The 27,968-nt window shown below is 37.8% G+C and overlaps 1 protein-coding gene across 5 annotated transcripts in view; it reads left to right on the forward strand.

The window, feature by feature from the left end:
* The window catches only part of RUFY3 (RUN and FYVE domain containing 3), an 84,755-nt gene that overhangs the window by 38,144 nt on the left and 18,643 nt on the right, over positions 1-27,968 (forward strand). For all 5 annotated transcript variants that reach the window (XM_079919766.1, XM_079919769.1, XM_079919767.1 and 2 more), the window contains exons 2-8: positions 9,609-9,782; positions 10,421-10,538; positions 11,366-11,467; positions 14,327-14,450; positions 15,595-15,656; positions 16,876-16,941; positions 18,210-18,279. In XM_079919766.1, coding sequence (XP_079775892.1) covers positions 9,609-9,782; positions 10,421-10,538; positions 11,366-11,467; positions 14,327-14,450; positions 15,595-15,656; positions 16,876-16,941; positions 18,210-18,279 — 716 coding nt within the window. The remainder of the gene's footprint in view (positions 1-9,608; positions 9,783-10,420; positions 10,539-11,365; positions 11,468-14,326; positions 14,451-15,594; positions 15,657-16,875; positions 16,942-18,209; positions 18,280-27,968) is intronic.

The raw sequence follows: 27,968 nt of genomic DNA on the forward strand, positions 1-27,968 counted from the left end.
ATGACACTGCAAGCAGTCTGAGCATCAGCACATTTGTGTCAGTTCCTCTTGCACCAGAGTTGCACCTGGGAGACACTGTATTGCTTAGAAAAATGCTACACATGTTGTGGTTCAGTGTTGCAGCTGAGGAACACAGTTTGGGGAACCGTTGTTTTTATAGGAAGCAGTAGGAAAGCCTCCTCTCTTAAGATGATCAGTTGCATAAAGAACCCTGAGAAATGGCCTGGGCCAAAGAGCATTGAGAGCCTTTCAGTCTTGATACAACCCATAAAGACATGTAGTAGCACAAGAAGTCCATGGAGAATTGTCTGTCTCAGTATCTTACAGGTTAGATATAAAGAAATTTGTAATTTCTCCAATATCACCCAGGGAATATGAGAGAGACAGCTCTAACTCTTCTAGATCAGAGATCTCACTATGCTAGATCACTGTGTTGCCCCCTAATATTTAACTTATTTCTATGGAGTAAATTGAGCAGAGTAAGGAATTCCTGAATTTGTACTTACCACCTAAGTTTCTTATGTTGCATCAAAACAGAGAAGACTGACTATTGTCCCAACTTCTAGATGTTCCCAGAAATCTTCTGGGTATTCTTCTGTGGTGCAGAATTCTTCAGGTAAAGATACTTGAAGATGTTTGGGAAACTTTCCCAAACTAAAATTGATTGTATTATGATATGGGAGGGCAGTGAAGAAGAAGAAAGTGTGGTTTCTTAGGAACTCTTGGGCAAGCTGGAATTAGAAACGGACATTTTTTAAAGATTAGAGAAATGGATACCTGAAAGAAAAGTGTTTTCCTCTATTGCTCACAACATTTCTGACACTAAATGTGTGGGGAAGTTTTTCCACACCCACCAGTTCTCCAACACCAGTTCAATTCTGACACTGTCTACTTGGGGTTAACACAGACTCCACAAGATGCCCCCTCACTTTAGATGCCAATCACAAGTCTAGGTTGTCACCTGTCCTTCTTACCAACCAGCTATAAATCAGAGGTTTCTATGACCCCTCCTTAAGTTTTATAATTTGCTAGACTGGCTCACACAGCTCAAGGAAAGAGTTTACTTGCTAAAGTACAGGTGTATTATAAAGGAACACAACGCAAGAACAGCCAGATGGAAGAGAAGCATAGGGCAAAGTATGTGGGAAGGAGCATGAAACTTCCATACTCTCTCTGGGCACATCACCCTCCCAGCAGCTCGATGTGTTCACTAACCACAAGCTCTCTGGACACTTTTCTTGAGGATTTTTATGCAGGCCTCATTATGTAGGCATCATTGAGTAAATCGTGGTCTTTGATGTTTGAGCTCTTTCTCCAGCCTGTCCCCCCTCCCTGGGTTTGGAGGTGGGGGAGGGAATGGCTGAAAGTTCCAATCCTCTTATCACACCACTGGTTCCCCCTGGCAACCAGCCTTCCCATCCTTAGGGGCTTTCTAAAATTCACCTCATTAGCATAAACTCTGTGTTTGAAAGGGACTTGTTATAAATAACAAAGATGCTCCTTTTATAATACCTTTAACTCTGGAGCTATTTCAGAACTAGAAACAAGAACCAAATATAACAAAAGATGCCTTTATCACTTGGGAAATTACTAGGGTTTTAGGAGCTCTGTGTTAGGAAGTGAGGGCTTAGGTAAATAGAGAAATTGATTGATTTCTTATTGTTCCACAATACCTGACGAAGAATAAGTAAGAGTACATAGACAATGGTTTTGGAATTTAAATAACCAAATAAGCTTGCTCATTTCAATGCTAATGCCAATCAAAAGGGGAATATTGGTAATGTTCAGGGAAGAAAGCAGCACTAGACTCTTATTGGAGGCTAGCAGTTAAACCTTGTCCTGAAGCAAGAGAAAGCAGAACCTTTTTTTTTTTTGGTTCGCCGGCCTTTCACTGTTGTGGCCTGTCCCGCTGCTCCGGATGCGCAGGCTCAGCGGCCATGGCTCACAGGCCCAGCCGCTCCGCGGCATGTGGGATCTTCCTGGACTGGGGCACGAACCCATGTCCCCTGCATCATCAGGAGGACTCTCAACCACTGCGCCACCAGGGAAGCTCCTCTCTTTTTTATTTTTAATTATGAGATTTTTCAAGTACGTAAAGTAGAGAGAGTAGCATAAGAGAAACCCTAACGTTTCCATCACCCAACTTCAATAATTATCAATATATTTTTTTTTAATTTACATTTTTGGCTGCGTTGGGTCTTTGTTGCTGCTCTCAGGCTTTCTCTAGTTGCGGCGAGCGGGGGCTACTTTTTGTTGTGGTGCAGGGGCTTCTCATTGCGGTGGCTTCTCTTGTTGCGGAGCACGGGCTCTAGGCGCATGGGCTGCAGTAGTTGTGGTGCGCAGGCTCAGTAGTTGTGGTGCACGGGCTTAGCTGCTCCACAGCATGTGGGATCTTCCTAGACCAGGGCTTGAACCAGTGTACCCTGCATTGGAAGGCAGATTCTTCACCACTGTGCCACCAGGGAAGTCCTGCCATTTGTATTTCTTTGGAGAAATGTCTATTGAAATCCTTTGCTCATTCTTTTTTACTGGGTAATAGTAAGTCCCCTACCTACAAACGAGTTCCGTTCTGAGAGTGTGCTTGTAAGTACAATTTGTTCATTAAGTCCAACAAAGTTAGCCTAGGTGTCCAACTAACACAGTCAGATATATAGTACTGTACTGTAATAGGCTTATAATACTTTTCTCACATTAATACATAAAAAAACAAACACAAAAAATAAGGAAAACATTTTTAATCTTACAGTACAGTAATCTCACAGACGTCTGAGCTAACTTACATGATTGGACATGGGAATGCACGTTTGCATCTTTGAAAGTTCTCAACTTGAAGGTTCATATGTAGGGGACTTGCTGTATTTGTCTTTCATTGTTGAATTGTAAGAGTTCTCTACATATTCTGGATACTGGATCTGATTTATATTTTTTCCTGCCATTCTATGGGCTTTTTTTTTCCTGAATGATGTCCTTTGAAGTGCAAATGTTTTTAATTTTAGTATAGTCCAGTTTATTTTTTCTGTTGTTTTTGCTTTTGGTGTCATCTAAGAAACCATTTGGTCATATTGTATAATCCTTTTTGTATGTTGCTAGAGTTGGTTTGCAAGTATTTTGTTGAGGGCTTTGCATCTATATTAACAAGAGATACTAATCTGTAGTTTTCTTACGATGTCTTTGTCTGATTTTGGTCTCAGATAATGTTGGTCTCATAGAATGTGTTGGGAAGTGTTTCCTCTTCCTCTGTTTTTTGGAATTGTGAAGAACTGGTAGTAATTCTTTAAATGTTTGGTAAACTTCAGTAGTGAAGCCATCTGGTTTTGGCCTCTTTATGGGGTGTGTTTTTTATTATGAATTTAATATCTTTACTTATTATAGTTCTATTCAGATTTTCTATTTCTTCTTGAGTCAGTTTAGGTAGTTTATCTGTCTTAGAAATTGTCCTTAGAAATTGTTTCATCTAGGTTGCCTAATATGTTGGCATACAGTTGCCCATAGTATTCCCTTATAATCCTCTTTGTTTCTGTAAGGTCAATAGTGATGTCTCCTCTTCGTTTCTGATTTTAGTAATTTGAGTCTTTTCTCTTTTTCTCTTCGTCAGTATAGCTAAATATTTGTCAATGTTGTTGATCTTTTCAGAGAGCCAACTTTGGGTTTCACTGGTTTCTCTCAATAGTGTTATTTGCTGTTGATTTCTGCTGCGATCTTTATTATTCCTTTCTCCTGGGGGCTTTCTACTGATAAATGTATTTATTGGTTGGCCTTGAGGAAGCCATCTGTGAAATCATGGAATTATGACATGCTAGAGCTAGAAGAGCTAGGTCAGTGCTTCACTAACTTTAATGCACATACAAATTGCTTTAGGTTCTGTCCAGAATCTGATTCAGTAGTACCATTGGAGCCCAAGTTTTCCCATTTCTAAAAGCTTCCAGGTGATGCCAATGTTGATGTTCCAGGACCACACTTGGAGTGGCAAGGATCTAGTTCATTTGGTATCAGAGTGGTTGGTGGGGTTTTCCAAGCCATGTTGTTTCACCCCATTCCAGGCATATTAATGTGCCCCCTGCTTGAGAATTAGTGCTGCAATTAGTCATTATGATTGGTGCGGGTGTGTGATGTCTTTATAAAAAAAAATTACTGAATAAGTACGTTTACAGATGAGGAAATTGAGGCCCCAAAGAAGTAAGATTCCTTGCCTGGCATCATATAATAAGCTAATTAGCATAGATGATTCATATCAAACAGATTGAGTAGTGGGTGGATATAATCTTTCTGATGATAAGGCTTAATTTTAGCAAAGTATATCTTTGATTATGCTATTACTAAGGAAAGGTAGCAATCAGGATAAATAAATTAGTGATTAAATTTTCTTGATTAACTCCTTTAACAGATTTCAACCCAGAGAAAATATTGTTTAAGTGAATTTCCTCTTCATTATTCTTGAGTAGAAGCTTATGTGATATCTGAAATGACATTAAGGAGAATAGATAAATACAGATATAGATGCATATATAGATAATCTAAGGGTCTTAAGACTTTATTATTTTTAAATGAGGATTGAGTAAAAGTTCATAATTATTTTGTACAAATAAGTGTCATCAGACTAGTTAAACGGTGTTTTATTAAAGATCTTTTTAGTACTTTCAGTGATTTCTTTCACTATCACAGACAACTCATTTTATGCTTAATTTTATACTCTAAGAACTATTACAGCAAAAGTTCAAAGTAGATTTATTTAGGAGTCATTGGTCTTCAGTCATTCTGAACATCAAGTAAGCTTTCCTTTCAATATCTTTCTGTTAGTTGGTCATTTTAAATCTCATATTAATGCTTTTAGGTACCATTGGGAAATTTCTGTAGGACAACTGTTTTGTTTCACATTAAGATAAAAGTAACTGTTGTGCTACCTATGAATTATTCCCACTTTACCAAGAATTGGGTATGATGTAACATACTTAATATTAACATAATGTTAAAGATAACTTACTTTTCCTTCAATTATTCATAAAACATTTCAATATTTCTCGGTATGAACCTTAGTCACTGCACTATAAGGAGATAAAATAGGGTCTTGGTTAGATGATTGGTTTGCAGAACAGTGTGACTCACTGTCGCTCTTAGCTATGTGACTTTGGGTCCATTTTTGTCATCACTGTTGACTAGATGAACCACATGACTCTGTAAAGTTTGTTAGAATTTTCTCATATGGAAATCAGCAGCCTTGAAGAGGTGTAATGAAGACCCATACGCTCCTAAAAGGACTTTGAAAACCAATATGGTTTATTATAACTACAGTCATTTCTACATGGTTTCTTTAGTCCACTGCTCCTACTGTGTTTCCCACCAAGGTGATTTGTACCACCGTCCAAATGTAGAAACAATCAAATAATCACCAAAACTAGAAACACAGAAGTTGCTCTCCATTCTATTTCCTTCTTCCCTCAATCCAGCTGGTGATCAAGTCCTGAAATCCTAACATTCTACCCCTAGAACATCTCTCAGAGCTAACTCCGTCTTCTCCACAAGCACACACTGCTCCAATTCCATCCCATATTATAATTTTCCTCCTCAGTTTTTGTGGTAAACCCTTACTTGCTCCCCAGCTTTGAGATTTTATTCCTTTTCGATCCATCTTCCACAAGATTGCTAGAATGGCTTCTCTAAAATTCAAATCAGTGACATTACGCCTCACATCAAAATCTTTACTGACTTTAAGGTAAAATCCATATTCCTTAAACAAGGTCCTTAGCAATCTCTCCCTTACCTATTTCCCTTGTCTTACCTCACAACCCTTACTCACGTGTATCATAAACTTACGGCATTTTCTTGGTTTTCCTTAGTATGCCATGTTCTTTCATATTTCTGTTCCTTTACCCAAGCTGTCCTTCCATCCTACTCCCTTCACAGCTCTACTCCTAACCCTTCCTGGCCTGACTAATTTCTCTTTGTCCTTTAAGATTGAACTCAAAAGTCTCATCCTCCGTATTTGGCACCTAGTTATTTCTATATATTAATTTTATATTCTGCTACCTCTGTGAATTATTATGTTTTTGTAAAAATTTTAGTTTACTTTGATTTTTTCTGGGTGCAAAATCAGATTGTATGAGAGCAGTAATATATGATCCACACTTTTACAGTTTATATGTCTCCAATTTCTTTATCTTCTCTAATTGCATTGGTCTTCCACCCTCAGTATAATGTTAAGTAATAGCCATGGGTAATGGACACTTCTTAAACTTTCCCTCAGAATACATCCAATGGCAGAGGAAATTGTATCAGACTCGCAGCTTGCATGAAATCCTACATTACTTTCATATCTACTATCTTAGCCTTAAAAATATATATAAAATTTACATTTGATTCCATAGAATGCATATATATGGCTTAACATAAAAACATTTTAATTTATTTGTCCTGAAATAAAATTAATCTTTGTTGAAGATGATAATGTTTATCCTGAAGTTTCAAGTATTCTCTGTAAGCTGCCCTGTTTTGTTCTCCAGACATCTGTATAACCCAAATTTGATAAATAATAAGCACTTGGATGTCGAGGACTAGGTCTTCTATCTCTGGATTCCCAGCATTAAATACAGTATCTAACACCAAGTAGATGTTCAATATTTATTGAAAAAAATGAATGAATGAATGAACGAACAAAAGTTCACTTTTGGAAAAATAGTGTTAAATGTTAGCATTGTGAATAATTGCAATTTTAATTATTTTTCTCATAGAAAAAGTATGACAGACAACATTGTAAAAGTCCCGCACTTTAAAATAATTTTCTGGTCTATATAATAAAACAGAACTTTTTAAAGCTTTTTATAGTTAAAAGTGTAAAATATATAAAAAAGGTCACATATTATAAGTACTCAGCTCAATGAATTTTCACATACTCACCTATTTCACAAAACTAACACCCCATCAAAAGGAGAAATTTACCTGCCCCTCAGAAGTCCCCCCATGTCTTTTGGTCACTGCAGCCCTTCCCTTTTTAACAGCATACAGGGAATTCCCTGGCAGTCCAGTGGTTAGGACTCCACACTTCCACTGCAGGGGGCATGGGTCAATCCCTAGGCAGGCAGCTAACATCCCGCAAGCCGCATGGTGCGCCCAAAAAACCCCAGCCAAACAAACAGCATACATTAGTTCCACAAAATCTTTTTTTTTTTTTGGCCGTGCCGCACCACTTTGATAATAGTAAGCATTAAATAATCATTGAACTTTTGCATTAATTAAACAATTAATAATGAGCAAAAAATTCTTTTGAGCTCTTATGTCTAGTTGTCAAATTACGCTGAATTTTGTTTGACTTTCTTTCATTTGTTTAGGGTAGTAGTTCTCCACAGGTAAGAGATGTCTTTCAGGGACTTATGGCGATATCTGGAGATATTTGGGGTTATCATGACTAGAGCGTGCTACTGACATCTAGTGGGTAAAGGCATGGGTTGCTGCTAAATTTAATTCACAGAACAGCCCCCCACAAAAAGAATTATCTGACCCAAAATATTAGTAATGCCAAGACTGAGAGTAATATTTTCTAAAGAATGGGTGGGTTGTTTATGTTTGATGCAGGTTAGTTCAAATAGGTTATAGCACCATACTAATGGAGTCTAAGGTATCAGGAATTTAATTTCCCTAGGCAGTAGTTCACCTTTCTGTAGTTTAATGCGTCCCAGCCACTGACCAGATGTCCTAAACATTTCTGCTACTGATGACAAGAACGAGATGAGGCAATGTAGAAGAGCCAGTACCACCACTTCTGGAAAAATGCCTCAAAGCATCGTGTTTTGTACATATTCCAGATCCAGCTCTCCCACGTGACTAGTTCTCACTAGGTTGGAATTAGATTATTTACTTTGACTAGGAGCATTGCTTAATTTTGTTATTAGCTCCCTGAATTATTGGTCAACAGACTTAAGGCAGAGGGAGTGGTACCTTATGGACTGCCAGTTAATCCAACTTCAGCCACATTTTCTTATGTTAAATGGAGAATCCAGGAGCTCTCCACAAACATTCATGCATACCCACACACCCCTGCCCTATTCCTTTCTCCCAGGGATTATAGGTCGGAAACAGTACAGTGCACATAAATGCTGATAATAATGTTGGAAATTAATATCTGATAAAGTTGTTCTTCATGGCAGTTTGTCAGGGGGTAGTTTTTTGTGTATTTCAATGTCCCTTGTGGGTTTATTCCATTCTTGTCAAGTTGACCTACAATGAACAGAGAGAGCCAGATTTGAGGCATGGCCCTAAAACATTTGTTGGTGTGCAAGAGAGAATTCGTGGCAACATACACCAATTCTGACTTTCCTAATAAAGTATCCTCTAAAATTATTACCTCAGAGAACACTACAACAAACCAAGATTTGTATAGTGGGCACTGTAAACCTACAAGTCCTTAAACTTAATGGAGAAGATGAGCTTAGAATTTGACTATTTGATTCTGCTTCATTTAACTATGAATGCATATCTAAATGAAAACACTGTGTGAAGAAAATTACTTGGGACAATTTGAATGAAATAATCTCTGCTTTGCGCTGTAGCTTATTTCTATTATGGGAGCATGGCTTTTATTAGTACTACTTTTAGTCCTCCTAAAAAAGGTAAAATATTTCATAGATCTCTAGGCCTTTTTCAATTCGTATAGAAATTTAACACATTTAACTTTTGGGAGGATGTCAGGTAAAATGTGGTACTTAGTCCCTTTCCTCAGGGAGTTTATTTGGTTGATGAGAGCCACGTGCTCTATGTTAAGTCTTAAAAAATCGGGGAGTTGATTAAGTTCTAATACTTCATTATACTAATAATGTTAATTATTTTTAGTCATTTAGTAATGCATAGTTTAAATAATAATGCTAACTAGTATAAATACTAATAATGCACATAGCGTATTTGGAACAAAGTTTAAGCGCTTTGTCCTTTTTCTCTACATTGGCTTTATTTTTTTATTTTATTTTATTTTTTTTGCGGTACGTGGGCCTCTCACTGTTGTGGCCTCTCCCGTTGCAGAGCACAGGCTCCGGACGCGCAGGCTCAGCGGCCATGGCTCACGGGCCCAGCCGCTCCGCGGCATGTGGGATCTTCCCGGACCGGGCACGAACCCGCGTCCCCCGCATCGGCAGGCGGACTCTCAACCACTGCGCCACCAGGGAAGCCCAGCTTTATTTTTTAGAGCGCTTCACAAGCTGTAGAGAATGGGTGAGGCAGGGCAAGGGTGGAAGCAGCCCAGTGTGAAGACTGTGCAGTACTGAGTTGTGACGGACCCAAGTTAGGCTGGTAACAGAGGCAGTGGTGAGAATATTAAAAGACTGTACTCAAGGCTCAAAATTTTATAAAATAAATACATTTTTTACTGTTTCACCAAGAATATTCCTAAGGGAGACTGGCATCTTTTTTTAAAAAAAAAAAAGGAAAGCACATGGTGGGGAAGAATACAACAACTAATAGTATAATTTGGTGCCAAGGCCTTGATTCTTGCCAAGACACCAACAGTCTTACCCGCTATTGCTTTTGTGCCATCAATGCAAATGTCAACACAGTGAACTTATACTGAATATTTTAATGCGCTATTTCCAGTAACCAGGCTTCATCCTTTTCTCCTTTGGCTGCAGATCCTAATTATCTCATGGCTAACGAACGCATGAACCTGATGAACATGGCCAAGCTGAGTATCAAGGGCTTGATTGAATCTGCTCTGAACCTAGGGAGAACTCTGGACTCTGACTACGCACCGCTCCAGCAGTTCTTTGTGGTGATGGAGCACTGCCTGAAACACGGCTTGAAAGGTAGACCGTGGCCTCCAAATACAAATGTGCACACACCTGTTTCCTAGCAATACATGCTCCAGAAGAGAAGCATTCCTGGTGGAGCCAAAGAATAAGAGTCTTTTTCTTTTGTTTTTTTGCGGTACGCGGGCCTCTCACTGTTTTGGCCTCTCCCGCTGCGGAGCACAGGCTCCGGTTGCGCAGGCCCAGTGGCCATGGCTCTGGGAAGCCCAGGGAAGCCCAACTGTGAGCTTTTGAGGACAGGACCTGGTCTTGTTCACCTTGGCTTCTTTTCCTCCTCCTGCTCCAATCTTTGATAACCTGTTCTTGGATTACATATTCTTTTCCCCTGGACTGTTTTCTTCACTAATACCACACGGCTTTAAGCATGATATTGTTAAAATATTTTATCGTTATTATACAGCTAGTCCATAAATTCTTCCTGAAAGAGGAAGGACCGAGTCTTGGAAAGTAGGGGATTTTTGATTTTTATGAAATGTTATCTATTATGAAAGCATGAATAATTTTAGAACTGTCTGATAACCTGGGATTAATTCCCGGAAAAGCGCACTGAATAGATGGGAGAGGGTATGTGTGTGTTGAGAGTGTGTTTATGTTGTGGAAAATGTTAAAATATTGCTTTGTTTTTATCGCCTTAGCTAAGAAAACTTTTCTTGGACAAAATAAATCCTTCTGGGGCCCTCTAGAACTGGTAGAAAAGCTTGTTCCAGAAGCTGCAGAGATAACAGCAAGTGTTAAAGACCTTCCAGGACTTAAGTAAGTTTAAGGTTCAATTCTGTGTGTCAGGGAAAACATTCTTCTTAACTACCTCCTTTAGGAATGAGACTAAAGACAACGGTGATCATAATAATTTATTTCATGACAGTCCAGAATGCAAAATGCTGTTATGAATAAGTGATGTTACGAGAGAACTGGTAGCATAGAATAATGAGAAGTGTGAGGGATAATTATTCTTAATCTAAGAAAGGTTGTCTTCATGTTAAAATACCAAATGTTCTCTTTTTTTTAAAAACACTTGTGGGTATCAGCTAGTGAGTCTCAAGAAGTTAGATCTAGGGAGGTGGCGTGTTGGACTTAAGACAAACAATGTGTTTGATGAGAACCAAGATTAAAACAGTTGTCAAGTGAGCCTCAGGATCTGACACCCGGAACCTCCTTGGGACTTGAAAAAGAGTGGTAATCACCTTCCCAAATTAGATTGGTCTAATTGTAATCAAGTAGAGGTCTAAGTGGCCTGTGTCCTGATTATTGTTATTCGGGTGCTTACATGATCCTCACTAAATTTATGAGGATTTACCAAAACTAGTCTGATGGAGCATTTTCAGTTTGGCCTTCCAGAGGTCTTATCTTCAAATCATAGTCTCATTCAGTAATTAATTCCTCACGAGAGCATTTGTCCCAAACACACCCCTGGCTCCCACTGGCCCACACAGAAGTCCTCCCACAGGAGTGTGGTGGGAGAGGCTGTGAGGGGCACGTCCTGTGCACCTTACACTGGGGGGGCCCGTTAGCGGGAGTAAATGGACCTGTCCCACTGTGGCCTCTAGCTCTGCTACTTTTAGTTGGTTTCTATGTTTTTGTAGGACACCAGTAGGCAGAGGAAGAGCCTGGCTTCGTTTGGCATTGATGCAAAAGAAACTTTCAGAGTATATGAAAGCTCTGATCAATAAAAAGGAACTTCTCAGGTATGAAGATCTTCTCGTTGAGCTTCCTTCTTTTTCTCCCCATGTTCTATATCATATGAGGCTGAAGCATATAAATTTATCATTTTGGGGGGTCAGAAACATTCGATTCACGACAATTTCACGTAGCTCAGCTAATACCTTCTCCCACATCACACACACACATACGCAAGAACAGATGTTTTTATATTAAGTGTGTTCACACTGTCTCTGTGGCATATGTATGGTCCTTTGCAGGACAGGTCAAAACTTAACAGGGAAGGCTTTTGACACCTTAGCATATACCCAGGCTCACTAAGACAGGAAGTTGACGTGTAACATTAAATTCAAATACAGCACACAAAAAAATTTCCAGTTGGGTCATAGGTACAAATGGGAATGAGAAAACAATAAAGCTTTTAGAAGAAACATAAAGTAGACAAAAATTTCTTAAACACAAAAAGTTCTACCTGTAAAGGAGAAAATGGCTAAATTGGTTACATTAAAATGAAGAACTTCTGTCCGTCAAAAGTCACTCTTGAGATTAAGAGTGAGAGGTAACCGATAACTCTAAAGGAGATATTTGCAATACATAATACATATATTCAACAAATTATGCATACTCATGGTGTATAAAGAACTCCATCAGTCCAAAAAGAAAAAGGCAGACGAGCAAAGACAGAACTGGGTAAAGGACTTGAACAAGCCTCTCACAGAAGAAGAAAATTGAAATGGCCAGTAAAAATATTAAAAGATACCTAACTTCATTAGCCATGTTGTAAATTCAAGTTAAAACAAGAGTGTGATAACCTCACACAACCACCAGAATGGGTAAAATGAAAAAGACACGTCATCGCAGGTGTTGGTGAGGATGTGAAGTTACTTTAATGTCCTGCTGATGAGTGAATTGGTATAGAAATTTAAGAAAACTGTTTGTCATCCTCTAGTAAAGCTGATCATGAGCATTCCTTGTGATCGAGGATTCTGCTTCTAGTTGTTATATCCAATAAAAAATGCATAGTTATATCCAACAAAAGACATGAACAAGAATGTTCATAGTTATTACAGTGTTTGTACCAGCCCCAAATGTTTGTAATAGACCCCAAGTATCTATTCACAGTAGAATGGGTAGGTAAATTATGGTATACTCATACAATGAAATACCATATAGCAGCTACACACAGCCATATGGATTAATCTCACAAGTGTAATGTTGGGCAAATGAAACCAGACATGAAAAATACATTCTGCATTATTCCGTTTATATAAAGTTCAGAAACGTACACAATTTATCTTTCATGATAGAAGTCAGGAAAGAGCTACCATTGGCAGGGTAGGGGTAGTAAATGCGGAGTAGAAGGGAGCACAAGGTGGCTTTGGAGGTTCTGATGATGTACTGATTTTTAATATAGTGCTGGTTACATAGGTGTGTTCTCTGTGTGAAAACTCATTCCACTGTATTGTATGATTTGTGTACTTTTTAATATATACTTTATAGGTCATTAATATTTACTAAAAGAAATTCAAGTGTAGCAGACTGCCTCTGAGAAATATTGTAAGAAGAATAAGTAATCGAGAATTTAAAGACATGGCTGAATTTTTCAAGATCCTAGTTTTTACAAAAAATTGCACTGCAGATCCTAACATGGAGCATTGTTTTAATGTTGCTGCAGCTGCGTGTGCCATTGATTGCTGTTTTCTTGCCTCAGAAAATTAAACAAATCAGGGGAAAGAGGAACAGTAACCATTCTGGAGAGCTTATTTATTTCCACAAGGGGAAGGCTCAACTTTCCAAGGATCAAGCCTTAAAGTGGTGTAGGGTCTAGTGTTCAAGCCGTAGGCGGCTACAAATTTATATGATTCAATTGGGGTCTGAAGAATTAGCTCTTCATCCAGCAGAGCACTAGAGTAAATGCATTCAGTCTTACGAACTAGACGGAACACTTTTTTTTTTTTTTTTTTTGCGGTATGCGGGCCTCTCGCTGTTGCGGCCTCTCCCGTTGCGGAGCACAGGCTCACGCGCAGGCTCAGCAGCCATGGCTCACGGGCCCAGCCGCTCCGCGGCACATGGGATCTTCCCGGACCCGGGCACGAACCCGTGTCCCCTGCATTGGCAGGTGGACTCTCAACCACTGCGCCACCAGGGAAGCCCGGGAACACTTTTTAATACATATTTTCACTTACTTTGACTCAGCACTTTCACACCCTAGGTATGTCTAACAGAAATGCATGTGTATATGTACCCAAACCCATGTGCAGTAGTGTTCAGCAAAGCACTGTAGCCTGCACAACTGAAACAGCAAATAGAATGAATCCATTGTGGTATATCCCTACCATGGAATACTGTCCAGAGGTGAAAGTGAATGAACTACTATTGCATACAACAATATAGTATATGTATTACTAAATCACTTTGCTGTATACCTGAAACTAACATAACATTGTAAGTCAACTATACTCCAATATAAAATAAAACAATTTTAAATATATATAAAATTAAATTTAAAAAATAAAGCGGATCAGAAAAAAGGCAATTTTTTAAAAACAAAATAATCGGTTTTTTTAAGACGCATGAAAGATTGAAAAATTATCCCCTGGTGCGTTACAAATACAGATATGTGGCAGAAGCATGAATGCTCACTTCAGTGAAAATACCATTCTAATCACTTTTCTTTCAGCTGGACTGTCTATTATCTAGAGTCTGTTCATATCCCTATTATCTAAAATAAAGTATCCAAGTAATCCTTGTTTTTACTTTTTTGCTGTTATTATAGATGGCCATATTTAACCACGAGGCAAGTGCTTTTCTCCTTGTCTCATGGTTACATCATTGGATTCTTGAGGTTTTATTACAGTAGACTGTTTCATGGATTTCTCTTACAGTGAATTCTATGAACCCAATGCCCTCATGATGGAAGAAGAGGGAGCCATAATTGCTGGTCTGTTGGTGGGTCTGAATGTCATTGATGCCAATTTCTGTATGAAAGGAGAAGATTTGGACTCTCAGGTATGAGGAAGATACTTGGTTACCTAGTGTGTCACTCTGAGTTCTGTTATCTCAGAATTTGGATTGATCAGATTATACCAACCAAATTAGGGGAACTTCTATGAGCCATAAATAGGATTTTCTTTATTTTTGATGTGAATATAAAAAAATCTGTTTGTTTTTCCTTCCAGCTTGGCTTATTTATGCATAATGAATGTTTTTCAAATTCTTGTCTTAACTGTGATCCCTGTTAAAAATATTTTGCACAGGGTAAAATATATATATATATGCTGTGTGCTGTGTGGTTCAGCAGCAAACATATGTATATGTGTTTGCCGTAGCATCTTATGGAAAAACCCAAACAAACTTTTTGGCCAACCTAATATATGTACACACATATAAGCCAAAATATATACACAGGGGTTTAGTAGCAGAATATTTTAAATAAGCAAGAGAGAAAGAAATGTTAAACCTTAATTTATATTAAGTATTCAGTTGACTTTCTTAGCCATGTCCTACTGACTTAATCTTGGTTCTTTATTTACAACCCTTGCCAATTCTTTTTTTTTTTTTAAGGAGGAGCATTTTTTTTTTTAAGTTACCTTTTCCAACTTTTTTTTTCTTCTCTTTTGTTGGCTACGTTGGGTCTTCGTTGCTGCGCACGGGCTTTCTCTAGCTGTGGCGAGCAGGGGCTACTCTTCGTTGCAGTGTACAGGCTTCTCATTGCTGTCGCTTCTCTTGTTGTGGAGCGTGGGATCTAGGCGCGTGGGCTTCAGTAGTTGCAGCACACAGGCTCAGTAGTTGTGGCTTACAGGCTGTAGAGCACAGGCTCAGAAGTTGTGACACACAGGCTTAGTTGCTCCGCGGCATGTGGGATCTTCCCGGACCAGGAATCGAACCCGTGTCCCCTGAATTGGCAGGCGGATTCTTAACCACTGCGCCACCAGGGAAGTCCCGTCAATTTTTTTTTTTTAACATCTTTATTGGGATATAATTGCTTTACAACCGTCAATTCTTGATTATAATAAAACATTAAATTTTTATTAAAAATTTCTAGTAGTTGTCATGACCGTAATACTATTTTGAGTACCTAAAAAGAGACATTGTGTTATGCCTTGGGAAAAGTATCTAATTTTATATTGAATTCTGAACATTCTCTCTGTAGGTTGGAGTTATAGATTTTTCAATGTATCTCAAGGATGGGAACAGCAGTAAAGGTAGTGAAGGGTATGTACAAAGAAAATTAGTTTTCTTTTTTCTTTAATGTTCTTTGATAGTATTTAAAGTTTACAACAGTACTGCTTTAACAGATGTGCTGAAAGAATTTCTGATGAGATAGCTTTAATAGAATCTTGTCAAAAATATCTGACAATTATGCCTGCTAAACCCTAAAAGGGATTTTAGTTAAGTAGATTTTCCTACTATGTGGCTCAGGGGCAAACAAAATAAAAATTTTTATAAAAGGAATCAAATGCTTCATCTCTTAAAAGTAATGTTTGGAAACATGGTTTTCTTGACCAGAAGGATTGCATTGTCGGTTTGCTTAAAATTTGCACTATTACCTGTGCATCATGGGATTATGTAAAATGCTAATGTTACGGGGAGCCGAGTGTATGGAAACTGGGCACTACTTTTACAACTTCTGTAAATCTAAAATAATTTCAAAATTTAAAGTTTTAAAAATATTCATATGGTACTTGGAAATTAGCGATCAGAAACTCACCTTTTACCTTTATAAATTTAGCAGTTGAAAGCATAATTAGTCTGAAGTTTTTAACCTTAGGCATTGAGCTAAGATTATATTGCTTGTCCTTTTAGTAGTCATAGAGGTATGTGGCCTTGAATTTTGTTTTTCAGTTGAAAAGTCTGTCTGTTTAACTTTCACCTATTCTAGATTATCTGGTCCCAGAAGTGAACCTTCTTTTTCCACACTTAATTTACTCATGTAATAATAAACACCTGATCTTTGTGAAAGCCTTTTATGCCATTCACTTTGAAGCCAAACAGCAGTTAAAGGCAAATAAATATATAGCCTTTGAGAACAATAATTATTTCACCCAAATAAGCTTAATTCAATTCCTATGACAAATGGAAAATTGTTATGATAAATAATACTAACAAAGCTAAAATAAAAATCTATCAGTTGTGAGAAGAAACTTTTTATTCTTTAAATGCCTCTAATAGATTGTACATTATACCTATAACCTAAGTTATTAAGATATATAAGCTATAGCAAGAGCTTTATTAATATGCAGGGGTGGTTTCCATTTTAAACCTCCAAGTGTCTTGTTGATATGCCAAGGGGATTATACATCAGGTCTGTCTTCTGATACAGTGTGTCTGTGCCATAATTTCCTTTCTATGTTTTATGAAAAGATTAGGGGTGGGGCATCTTGGTATTTCTAATATTATTTACTTGTTTTCTATTTTTTTTTTTTTCCCTCAGAGATGGCCAGATTACTGCAATTCTGGATCAGAAGAACTATGTAGAAGAACTCAACAGACATCTGAAGTAAAGAATGAATAAATACTATTACTTTACTGGGGGTTTTGGTGTGGGGGAAGGGAAAGGTAAACTGATGAGCAGTTAGGATAAATTCAGACAATACTCAACAAATATATATAGAATTACTGCTTACCAGGCACTGAGCTAGACACTGGATATGTGGCATTTAAGTGTTCGGTGAGCTTTAATGAAAAGCAATATAAAATCAGTATGTAATTAGAATTTTAGTGATTATGTAAATATATTCAGTTAAGAACTCTTAAGTTTGTGACATAGTTGAAATTGGAGGTCTTCTTGGTTCGGTAGATCCAGCCACATATTTCAGGACTAAATCTTGGGTAAAGCACTCATCACTTTAGTACCTTTAATTGTATCTCGTTGGTCCCTTGCACTTCTCATCCACTGGATTGATAGTATTAATTTACCCTTTTTCCACCATCACTACCATTAATTTACCAAGTACTCACCAAGTATTTTTCATGACCAGGTTATAAAACAATCTCTTCTTTCCTGAGGAGAGCTATCCAAAATTTATTGGTATTCTCAAGTGTACTGATGGTCTAAAAACTGTTGAATAATTCAGAAGAATTAATATACCCATTAATTACCTTATTTATAGTTCTCTTATGAAAGATAATCATTTTAATTTAAGTAAGACCTAAAATGTGACTATACCAGTATCCATATAAATTATAGTCTTGGTTCCATCTAGAAAATTCAAGAACAATTTAAGTACATTTTCTCTGGGGACTGAGTACTAATAATGAACTGACAGTAAACTGTGGAGATGTTAACCTAGCAAAGATGTGGTTACAGTTGACAAATACAAATATGACCCTATTATTTACTCTTTCAATGCCTCCATTTCTTTATCTATAATAACAACCCCCTACCTAGCACATGGGGTTGTTGAAAGGAGTAATGAAATAATGCAAGTAAAATCAGAAGAGTGCTTGGTGTATGGCAAGCACATCATAATTCATGTAGCCCATTATTATTATTACTATTACTATTATTATTATTTAAGTAAAGTTTACTGTGTAGTGCATCAACTCTTTTATTTCATCAACAAATACTTATTAAATACAAACTTCAGTGCCAAGAATGGAGCAGGTAAGACTCACATCACCTTCTAAGCTGTCTTAGAGCCTACAAGTCTGTCAAGAATTATGGACAGTAAACAATGAAAGTATAATGAGTATTTTAAAAGAAAGTACAGGATATTGCTCTGTTTATCAAAAGAGACTATATTATGTTTTTTCTTCTCTTGATAGTGCTACTGTAAACAACCTTCAGGCAAAAGTGGATGCGTTAGAAAAATCCAACACTAAACTGACAGAGGAGGTAAGTGTTTTGGAAGTTTTCTGATTTACTTATAGAATTTAGTAGAGTGTATTAGTGGAAAATAATTTCTCTGGAGCCTGGAAATAAAGGACTTGACTTTTCAGATAATATCTACTATAGGACTCCTTGTTCTGACCAGGAATGGCCAGCTGGCTTATCTGAGGGGTCTCAGTTATCCAGTTGGAATATGAAGTCATAGAACCTGGGCTGATCAAATATTTTGCTTTCTTTTGTGAATGTTTTGTCTGGGCTAGCCTAGAGTTAATGTTTAGCAGGTAGCGTGATATTCATCATTTATTCATTCATCAAACAATTTGGGTACTACGTATGTGCCAGAGCTAGACAAAGATTTATATCTGCCAGGCATTGATTTATGTGTGCCAGATTGGCAAGTTCCTGCCTTCAAGGGTTTTATTTTCTCCTTGGGGTGATGGGGTAGATGACATAAAGAACACGGGTCAGGAGACCAGTACTAATAATGAACTAACAGTAAACTGTGGGGATGTTAGCCTAGCAAAGATGTGGTTGCAGTTGACAATGAAATAACAAATATGACCCTATTATTTACTCTTTCATTGCCTCCATTTCTTTATCTATAATAATAACTCCATACCTAGCACATGGGGTTGTTGAAAGGAGTAATGAAGTAATGCAAGTAAAATCAGTTAGAAGAGTGCTTGGTATAGCAGTTTACATGTCACGTGCTCCTGAGCAAGTAAGTCACTTGACCTCCAAGAGGCCCAGTTCCCTAACTGGCAAATTAGAGTGTTTCCCCTTTTAGCTCACAATTACCCTGAAGATCAAGTAAGAATATACATGTGAAAACTCTTAGAAAAGTCCCTAAAATTAGAATGGAAAAATAACCTCATATTTTACTTCTGATTAATTTTTTTTCCCCTAACTTACCAACAGCTAAGCGACATATTTTTTTCTTCAGTAGCATTAGACGTTTCTATGAGAAACCTTAAATAAAATTTTTTAGGTGGCAAAGACTTTATCTTCTCTTTCTCAAATTATAACTATCCTATTACATACAGTGAGAAAAATTTGGTTAAGTACAACAACATAGATGGACCTGGAAGGTATTGTGCTTAGTGAAATAAATCTGAGAGAGAAAGACAAATACTGTATCTTATTTAAATGTGGAATCTAAAAAATGAAACAAACAAATGAATATAAAACAAAACAGAAACAGACTCACAGATATAGAGAACAAACTAGTGGTTAACAGTGGGGAGGGGCAAGATAGGGGTAGGGGATTAAGAGGTACAAATTATTATGTATAAAATAAATAAGCTACAAGAATATATTGTATAGTATAGGGAATATAGCCAATATTTTATAATAACTTTAAGGTTATAATATATAAAAGTATATAATCTACATATTTTATATATAGATTTTATATTTATAAAGTATAATCTATAAAAATATTGAATCACTATGTTGTACACCTGAAACTAATATAATATTGTAAATCGTCTATACTTCAAAAAAAAATTTTGGTCTAAAATAAGCAAGTTAAAGCACTAGTCAGGAAACGCTATCTAATCAGATTTTTTTCAGAAGGAAAAAATCATTGTTCATTGTTATGACTTTAAAACACCTTCCATATTACTCAGTTCTGGGGGCTTTATTTTTGGATGTAGATTCTTAAATTATATTAAAACTTTAATTTATTGATATGACCCTTAGAATTTTATGCCACAAGGCTTTGGAAACATTCTGCAGAGCAGTTTTCTACTGTGATTCTACTGCTGTTATATTGAGGCAGTGTGGCATATTAATTAAGCCTGCTCTCCAGAGCTAGACTTGAATTTGTGTCCCAGGTCTGGCGCTTGCTAGCTTTCTGATCCTGGGCCAGTTACTTGAGCTCCTGTTCTTTGGTTTACTTATCTGTAGAATGGGGATAAGAAGAAGAAGAAGAAGAAGATTTTTGTACAAATTAAATGATTTAATGCATAAGGGACTAGACTAGTGCCTGACACATCATAAGCACTCAGTAAATATAAATTTTATTCCCTCAGTCACAGGACTTGTGTTCTTGGCCTAAACTTATCTTACCAACAATATTAATTTATTCGTTTACTTATTTATCTTACCAGTAAGATTTATTTTCTTAAAGCTTTGAACTTTTAGAGATAGGAAAGCACTGTGTAGACTTTATAAAGAGCAGACAAGGCTAATAAGTTCTGCCCTCTCTCATTTCCATCTATTTTGGATTTAAAGGGACCAGTAAAAAACAAAACAAAACAAAAAAGGCCTCTTTTCCCCTCCTGAGTTCTGAACCAATATGACAAAATGAGAAGAAATGAGCAGATGAAGGTAAATAAACATCCACTTTATGTTGGTAAAGCTTAGAAAGTGCACTTGGATCTGCAGTCGTCACTTGTAATATTTTCTCTGATGATGAGACCTTGGAAGAAGCAGTCCGAGGTGCGCTTGGATCTAGAGAGCAGACCCGTCTGCCCAGAGTTACTTCTTTACGCATTTTAGGCCCACAGAGCAGAGAGAGAAATGGGCTGCCATACCTGCCTCTAGAAAGCTTGCCTGAGCTTGGCTCCTCTGTACTTACATAGTAGAACAGGAACCAAGCAGAGATGATGAAAAGGGAGACTAGCCTGGCTGAGAGGAGTCTGCTCAGTTCCTTTCCTAGCCTCCTTCAGGCACCTTCCCACTCTCTGTGGGAACTGAGCTCAGTAGGTACAGAGGAGAGCGTTTCCACCATACTCTTCCCTCCAGTGGAATAGGGTTATAAACATTTCCCCTAGAGATACACTGCCAATAACATTACCTTGTCTTTGTAGGTGCTGAAAAGAAAAATCTCTTTAATGCTTAATGGCATCTTTTAGAGTGAGAACTTTGGAATCCATTCCTTACTCTCTTAAAAATTATATGTAGGGACTTCCCTGGTGGTCCAGTGGTAAAGAATCCACCTTACAATGCAGGGAATGCAGGTTTGATCCCTGACCAGGGATCTAAGATCCCACATGCCGTGGGACAGCTAAGCCCGCGTGCCTCAACTAGTGCCCACGTGCCGCAGAAACTACAGAGCCCACACGCTCTGGAGCCTGGGTGCCACTACTACAGAAGAGAAACCCACACACTACAACAAAGAGCCCGCACGCCACAATGAAAGATCCTGCATGCCACAAGTAAGACCCAACGCAGCCTACAATAAACTAAATACATAAATAAATAATAAATAAATCTTTAAAAAGAAAGTTGAACATTTAAAAAAAAATTATCTGTTAAAGGTTTTATGGAGGGTTTGTAAGATGGGTCCCAAGGCATGAGGTGACCTCTTATACATTTTAGAAATAGTTTTTTTTCAGGAGACCTTCAAGATGGTGGAGGAGTAAGATGTGGAGATCACCTCCCTCCCCACAAATACATCAGAAATACATCTATATGTGGAACAACTCCTACAGAACACCTACCGAATGCTGGCAGAAGACCTCAGACTTACCAAAACCCATGTGGCTGACAGGGTCTTGGTGCTCCGGCCAGGTGTCAGGCCTGTGCCTCTGAGGCAGGAGAGTTCAGGACATTATCCACCAGAGACCTCCCAGCTCCATGTAATATCAAACGGCGAAAGCTCTCCCAGAGATCTCCATCTCAACGCTAAGACCCAGCTCCACTCAACAACCAGCAAGCTACAGTGCTGGACACCCTAAGCCAAACAACTAGCAAGACAGGAACACAACCTCACCATTAGCAGAGAGGCTGCCTAAAATCATAGTAAGGTCACAGACACCCCAAAACACACCACCAGGCACAGTCCTGCCCACCAGAAAGACAAGATCCAGCCTCATCCACCAGAACACAGGCACTAGTCCCCTCCTCCAGGAAGCCTACACAACCCACTGAACCAACCTCACCCACTGGGGGCAGACACCAAAAACAATGGGAAGTACGAACCTGCAGCCTGTGAAAAGGAGACCCCAAACACAGTAAGTTAAGCAAAATAAGAAGACAGAGAAACACACAGCAGATGAAGGAACAAGGAAAAAACCCACCAGACGAAATAAATGCAGAGAAAATAGGCATGCTACCTGAAAAAGAACTCACAGTAATGATAGTAAAGGTGATCCAAAATCTTGGAAATAGAATGAAGAAAATACAAGAAACGTTTAACAAGGACCTAGAAGAACTAAAGAGCAAACAAACTGATGAACAGCACAATAAGTGAAATTTAAAATTCTCTAGAAAGAATCAAAAGTAGAATAACTGAGGCAGAAGAACCGATAAGTGACCTGGAAGATAAAATAGTGGAAATAACTACTGCAGAACAGAATAAAGAAAAAAGAATGAAAAGAATTGAGGACAGTCTTAGAGACCTCCAGGACAACATTAAACGCACCAACATTCGAATTACAGGGGTCCCAGAAGAAGAAGAGAAGAAGAAAATATGTGAAGAGATTATAGTTGAAAACTTCCCTAATATGGGAAAGGAAATAAGTTTAGGAAGCACAGAGAGTCCCATACAGGATAAATCCAAGGAGAAACATGCCAAGACACATATTAATCAAACTATCAAAAATTAAATACAAAGAACAAATATTAAAAGCAGCAAGGGAAAAACAACAAATAACATACAGGGGAATCCCCATAAGGTTAACAGCAGATCTTTCAGCAGAAACTCTGCAAGCCAGAAGGGAGTAGCAAGACATATATAAAGTGATGAAAGGGAAGAACCTACAAACAAGATTACTCTACCCAGCAAGGATCTCATTCAGATTCAGCGGAGAAATTAAAATCTTTACAGACAAGCAAAAGCTAAGAGAATTCAGCACCACCAAACCAGCTTTACAACAAATGCTAAAGGAACTTCTCTAGGCAGGAAACACAAGAGAAGGAAAAGACCTACAATAGCAAACCCCAAATAACTAAGAAAATGGTAATAGGAACATACATATCAATAATTACCTTAAATGTAAATGGATTAAATGCTCCCACCAAAAGACAGACTGGCTGAATGGATACAAAAACAAGATCCATATATGTCATGTCTACAGGAAACCCACTTCAGACCTAGGGACACATACAGACTGAAAGTGAGGGGATGGAAAAAGATATTCCATGCAAATGGAAATCAAAAGAAAGCTGGGGTAGCAATTCTCATGTCAGACAAAATAGACTTTAAAATAAAGACTATTACAAGAGACAAGCATAATGATCAAGGGATCAATCCAAGAAGAAGATATAACAACTGTAAATATTTATGCACCCAAAATAGGAGGACCTCAATATATAAGACAAATGCTATCAGCCATAAAGGGGGAAATCAACAGTAACAGTCACAGTCATAGTAGGGGACTTTAACACCCCGCTTTCACCAATGGACAGATCATCCAAAATGAAAATAAATAAGGAAACGCAAGCTTTAAATGGTACATTAAACAAGATGGCCTTAATTGATATTTATAGGACATTCCACCCAAAAACAACAGAATACACTTTCTTCTCAAGTGCTCATGAAACATTCTCCAGGATAGATCATATCTTGGGTCACAAATCAAGCCTTGGTAAATTTAAATTTAAGAAAATTGAAATTCTATCAAGTGTCTTTTCCAACCACAATGCTATGAAGCTAGATATAAATTACAGGAAAAAATCTGTAAAAAATACAAACACATGGAGGCTAAACAATATACTACTTAATAAACAAGAGATCATTGAAGAAATCAAAGAGGAAATAAAAAATACCTAGAAACAAATGACAATGAAAACAAGATGACCCCAAACCTATGGGATGCCGCAAAAGCATTTCTAGGAGGGAAGTTTATAGCAATACAGTCCTACCTCAAGAAACAAGAAATGTCTCAAATAAACAACCTAACCTTACACCTAAATCAGTTAGAGAAAGAAGAAAAAAAAAAACCCCAAAGTTAGCAGAAGGAAAGAAATCATAAAGATCAGATCAGAAATAAATGAAAAAGAAATGAAGGAAACAGTAGCAAAGATCAATAAAACTAAAAGCTGGTTCTTTGAGAAGATAAACAAAATTGATAAACCATTAGCCAGACTCATCAAGAAAAAAAGGGAGAAGACTCAAATCAATAGAATTAGAAATGAAAAAGGAGAAGTAACAACTGACACCACAGAAATACAAAGGATCATGAGAGATTACTACAGGCAACTATATGCCAATAAAGTGGACAACCTGGAAGAAGTGCACAAATTCTTAGAAAAGCACAACCTTCGAAGACTGAACCAGGACGAAATAGAAAATATAAACAGACCAGTCAACAAGCACTGAAATTGAGACTGTGATTAAAAATCTTCCACCAAACAAAAGCCCAGGAACAGATGGCTTCACAGCCGAATTCTATCAAACATTTAGAGAAGAGCTAACAGCTATCCTTCTCAAAATCTTCCAAAATATAGCAGAGGTTGGAACACTCCCAAACTCATTCTACAAGGCCACCATCACCCTGATACCAAAACCAGGCAAAGATGTCACAAAGAAAGAAAACTACAGGCCAATATCACTGATGAACATAGATGCAAAAATCCTCAACAAAATACTAGCAAACAGAATCCAAGAGCACATTAAAAGGATCATACACCATGATCAAGTGGGGTTTTTCCCAGGAATGCAAGGATTCTGCAGTATACGCAAATCAATCAATGTGATAAACCATATTAACAAATTGAAGGATAAAACCCATATGATCATCTCAAAAGATGCAGAAAAAGCTTTCAACAAAATTCAACACCAATTTATGACAAAAACCCTCCAGAAAGTAGGCATAGAGGGAACTAACTTACCTCAACATAATAAAGGCCATATATGACAAACTCACAGCCAACATCATTCTCAGTGGTGAAAAACTGAAACCATTTCCTCTAAGATCAGGAACAAGACAATGTTGTCCACTCTCACCACTATTATTCAACATAGTTTTGGAAGTTTTAGCCACAGCAATCAGAGAAGAAAAAGAAATAAAAGGAATCCAAATCAGAAAAGAAGAAGTAAAGCTGTCACTGTTTGCAGATGACATGACACTATACATAGAGAATCCTAAAGATTATGCTACCAGAAAACTACTAGAGCTAATCAATGGATTTGGTAAAGTAGAGGCATACAAAATTAATGCACAGAAATCTCTTGCATTCCTATACAGTAATGATGAAAAATCTGAAAGAGAAATTAAAGAAACACTCCCATTTACCACTGCAACAAAAAGAATAAAATACCTAGGAATAAACCTACCTAAGGAGACAAAAGACCTGTATGCAGAAAACTATAAGACACTGATGAAAGAAATTAAAGATGATACAAACAGATGGAGAGATATACCATGTTCTTGGATTGGAAGAGTCAACATTGTGAAATGACTATACAACCCAAAGCAATCTACAGAGTCAATGCAATCCCTATCAAACTACCAATGGCATTTTTCACAGAACTAGAACAAAAAATTTCACAATTTGTATGGAAACACAAAAGACCCCAAATAGCCAAAGCAACCTTGAGATAGAAAAATGGAGCTGGAGGAATCAGGCTCCCGGACTTCAGACTATACGACAGTGCTACAGTAATCAAGACGGTATGGTACTGGCACAAAAATGGAAATATAGATCAATGGAACTGGAGAGAAAGCCCAGAGATAAACCCACCCACATATGGTCACCTTACTTTTGATAAAGGAGGTAAGAATATACAATGGAGAAAAGACACTCTCTTCAATAAGTGGTGCTGGGAAAACTGGACAGCTACATGTAAAAGAATGAAATTAGAACACTCCCTAACACCACACACAAAACTAAACTCAAAATGGATTAAAGACCTAAATGTAAGGCCAGACAGACTATGAATCTATAAAACTCTTAGAGGAAAACATAGGCAGAACACTCTGTGACGTACATCACAGTAAGATCCATTTTGACCCACCTCCTAGAGAAATGGAAATAAAAACAAAAATAAACAAATGAGACCTAATGAAACTTAAAAGCTTTTGCACAGCAAAGGAAACCATAAACGAGATGAGAAGACAGCCCTCAGAATGGGAGAAAATATTTGCAAATGAAGCAACTGGCAAAGGATCAATCTCTAAAATATACAAGCAGCTCATGCAGCTCAATATCTAAAAAAACAAGCAACCGAATCCAAAAATGGGCAGAAGACCTAGGTAGACATTTCTCCAAAGAAGATATACAGATTGCCAACAAACACATGAAAAGATGCTCAACATCACTAATCATTAGAGAAATGAATATCAAAACTACAAGGAGGTATCACCCTCACACCAGTCAGAATGGCCATCCTCAAAAAATCTACAAAGAATAAAGGCTAGAGAGGGTGTGGAGAAAAGGGAACCCTCTTGCACTGTTGGTGGGAATGTAAGTTGATACAGCCATTATGGAGAACAGTATGGAGGTTCCTTAAAAAACTGAAATTAGAACTACCATACAACCCAGCAATCCCACTCCTGTGCATATACCCTGAGAAAACCATAATTCAGAAAGAGTCATGTACCACAATGTTCATTGCAGCTCTATTTACAATAGCCAGGATATGGAAGCAACCTAAGTGTCCATCGACAGATGAATGCATAAAGAAGATGTGGCATGTATATACAATGGAATATTACTCAGCCATAAAAAGAAACGAAATTGAGTTATTTGTAGTGAGGTGGATGGACCTAGAGACTGTCATACAGAGTGAAGTAAGTCAGAAAGAGAAAAATAAATACCGCATGCTAACACATATATATGGAATCAAAAAAAAAAAAGGTTCTGAAGAACCTAGGGGCAGGACAGGAATAAAGACGCAGTCGTAGAGAATGGACTTGAGGACACAGGGAGGGGGAAGGGTAAGCTGGGAGGAAGTGAGAGAGTGACATGGACTTATATACACTACGAAATGTAAAATAGATGGCTAGTGGGAAGCGGCTGCGTAGCACAGGGAGATCAACTCGGTGCTTTGTGACCACCTAGAGCGGTGGCATAGGGAGGGGGGAGGAAGACGCAAGAAGGAGGAGATATGGGGATATATTTATATGTATAGCTGATTCACTTTGTTTTAAAGCAGAAACTAACACACCATTGTAAAGCAATTATACTCCAATAAAGATGTTAAAAAAAAAAAAGAAATAGGTTTTTTAAATTTTTTTTTGGCTGCGATGGGTGTTCATTGCTGTGTATGGGCTTTCTCTAGTTGTGGCTACTCTTCGTTGTGGTGCATGGGCTTCTCATTGCAGTGGCTTCTCTTGTTGTGGAGCGCGGGCTCTAGGCGAGTGGGCTTAAGTAGTTGTGGCTCGTGGGCTCTAGAGTGCAGGCTTAGTAGTTATGGCGCACAGGCTTAGTTGCTCCGCAGCATGTGGTCTCTTCCTGGACCAGGGCTCGAACCCATGTCCTCTGCATTGGCAGGCGGATTCTCAACCACTGTGCCAGCAGGGAAGTCCAGAAATAGATTTTATAACTAAATATAATTACAAGTTATCCATGAGGAGACCCTTGAGGTAAATAATTGTAAGATAACATTGTGGTACTGAAAAAATGTTTACACTAAAAGCAGTAATAGGAGATATTTTTTATTTTTATCTTTAAAGACATTTTTCCTAAGTTCCCTATAAGAACATTTTTATGGGGCTATAGATAGCTTTCTTTCCTTCTAAGAATAGCTAAGCCTGAAAATCATGTCCTAGCAGATCATGAATTACCTTATCCTGTGTTTAGTG

The sequence above is a fragment of the Stenella coeruleoalba genome (genome assembly GCF_951394435.1).
Source record: "Stenella coeruleoalba genome assembly, chromosome: 4".
Lineage (NCBI taxonomy): Eukaryota > Metazoa > Chordata > Mammalia > Artiodactyla > Delphinidae > Stenella > Stenella coeruleoalba.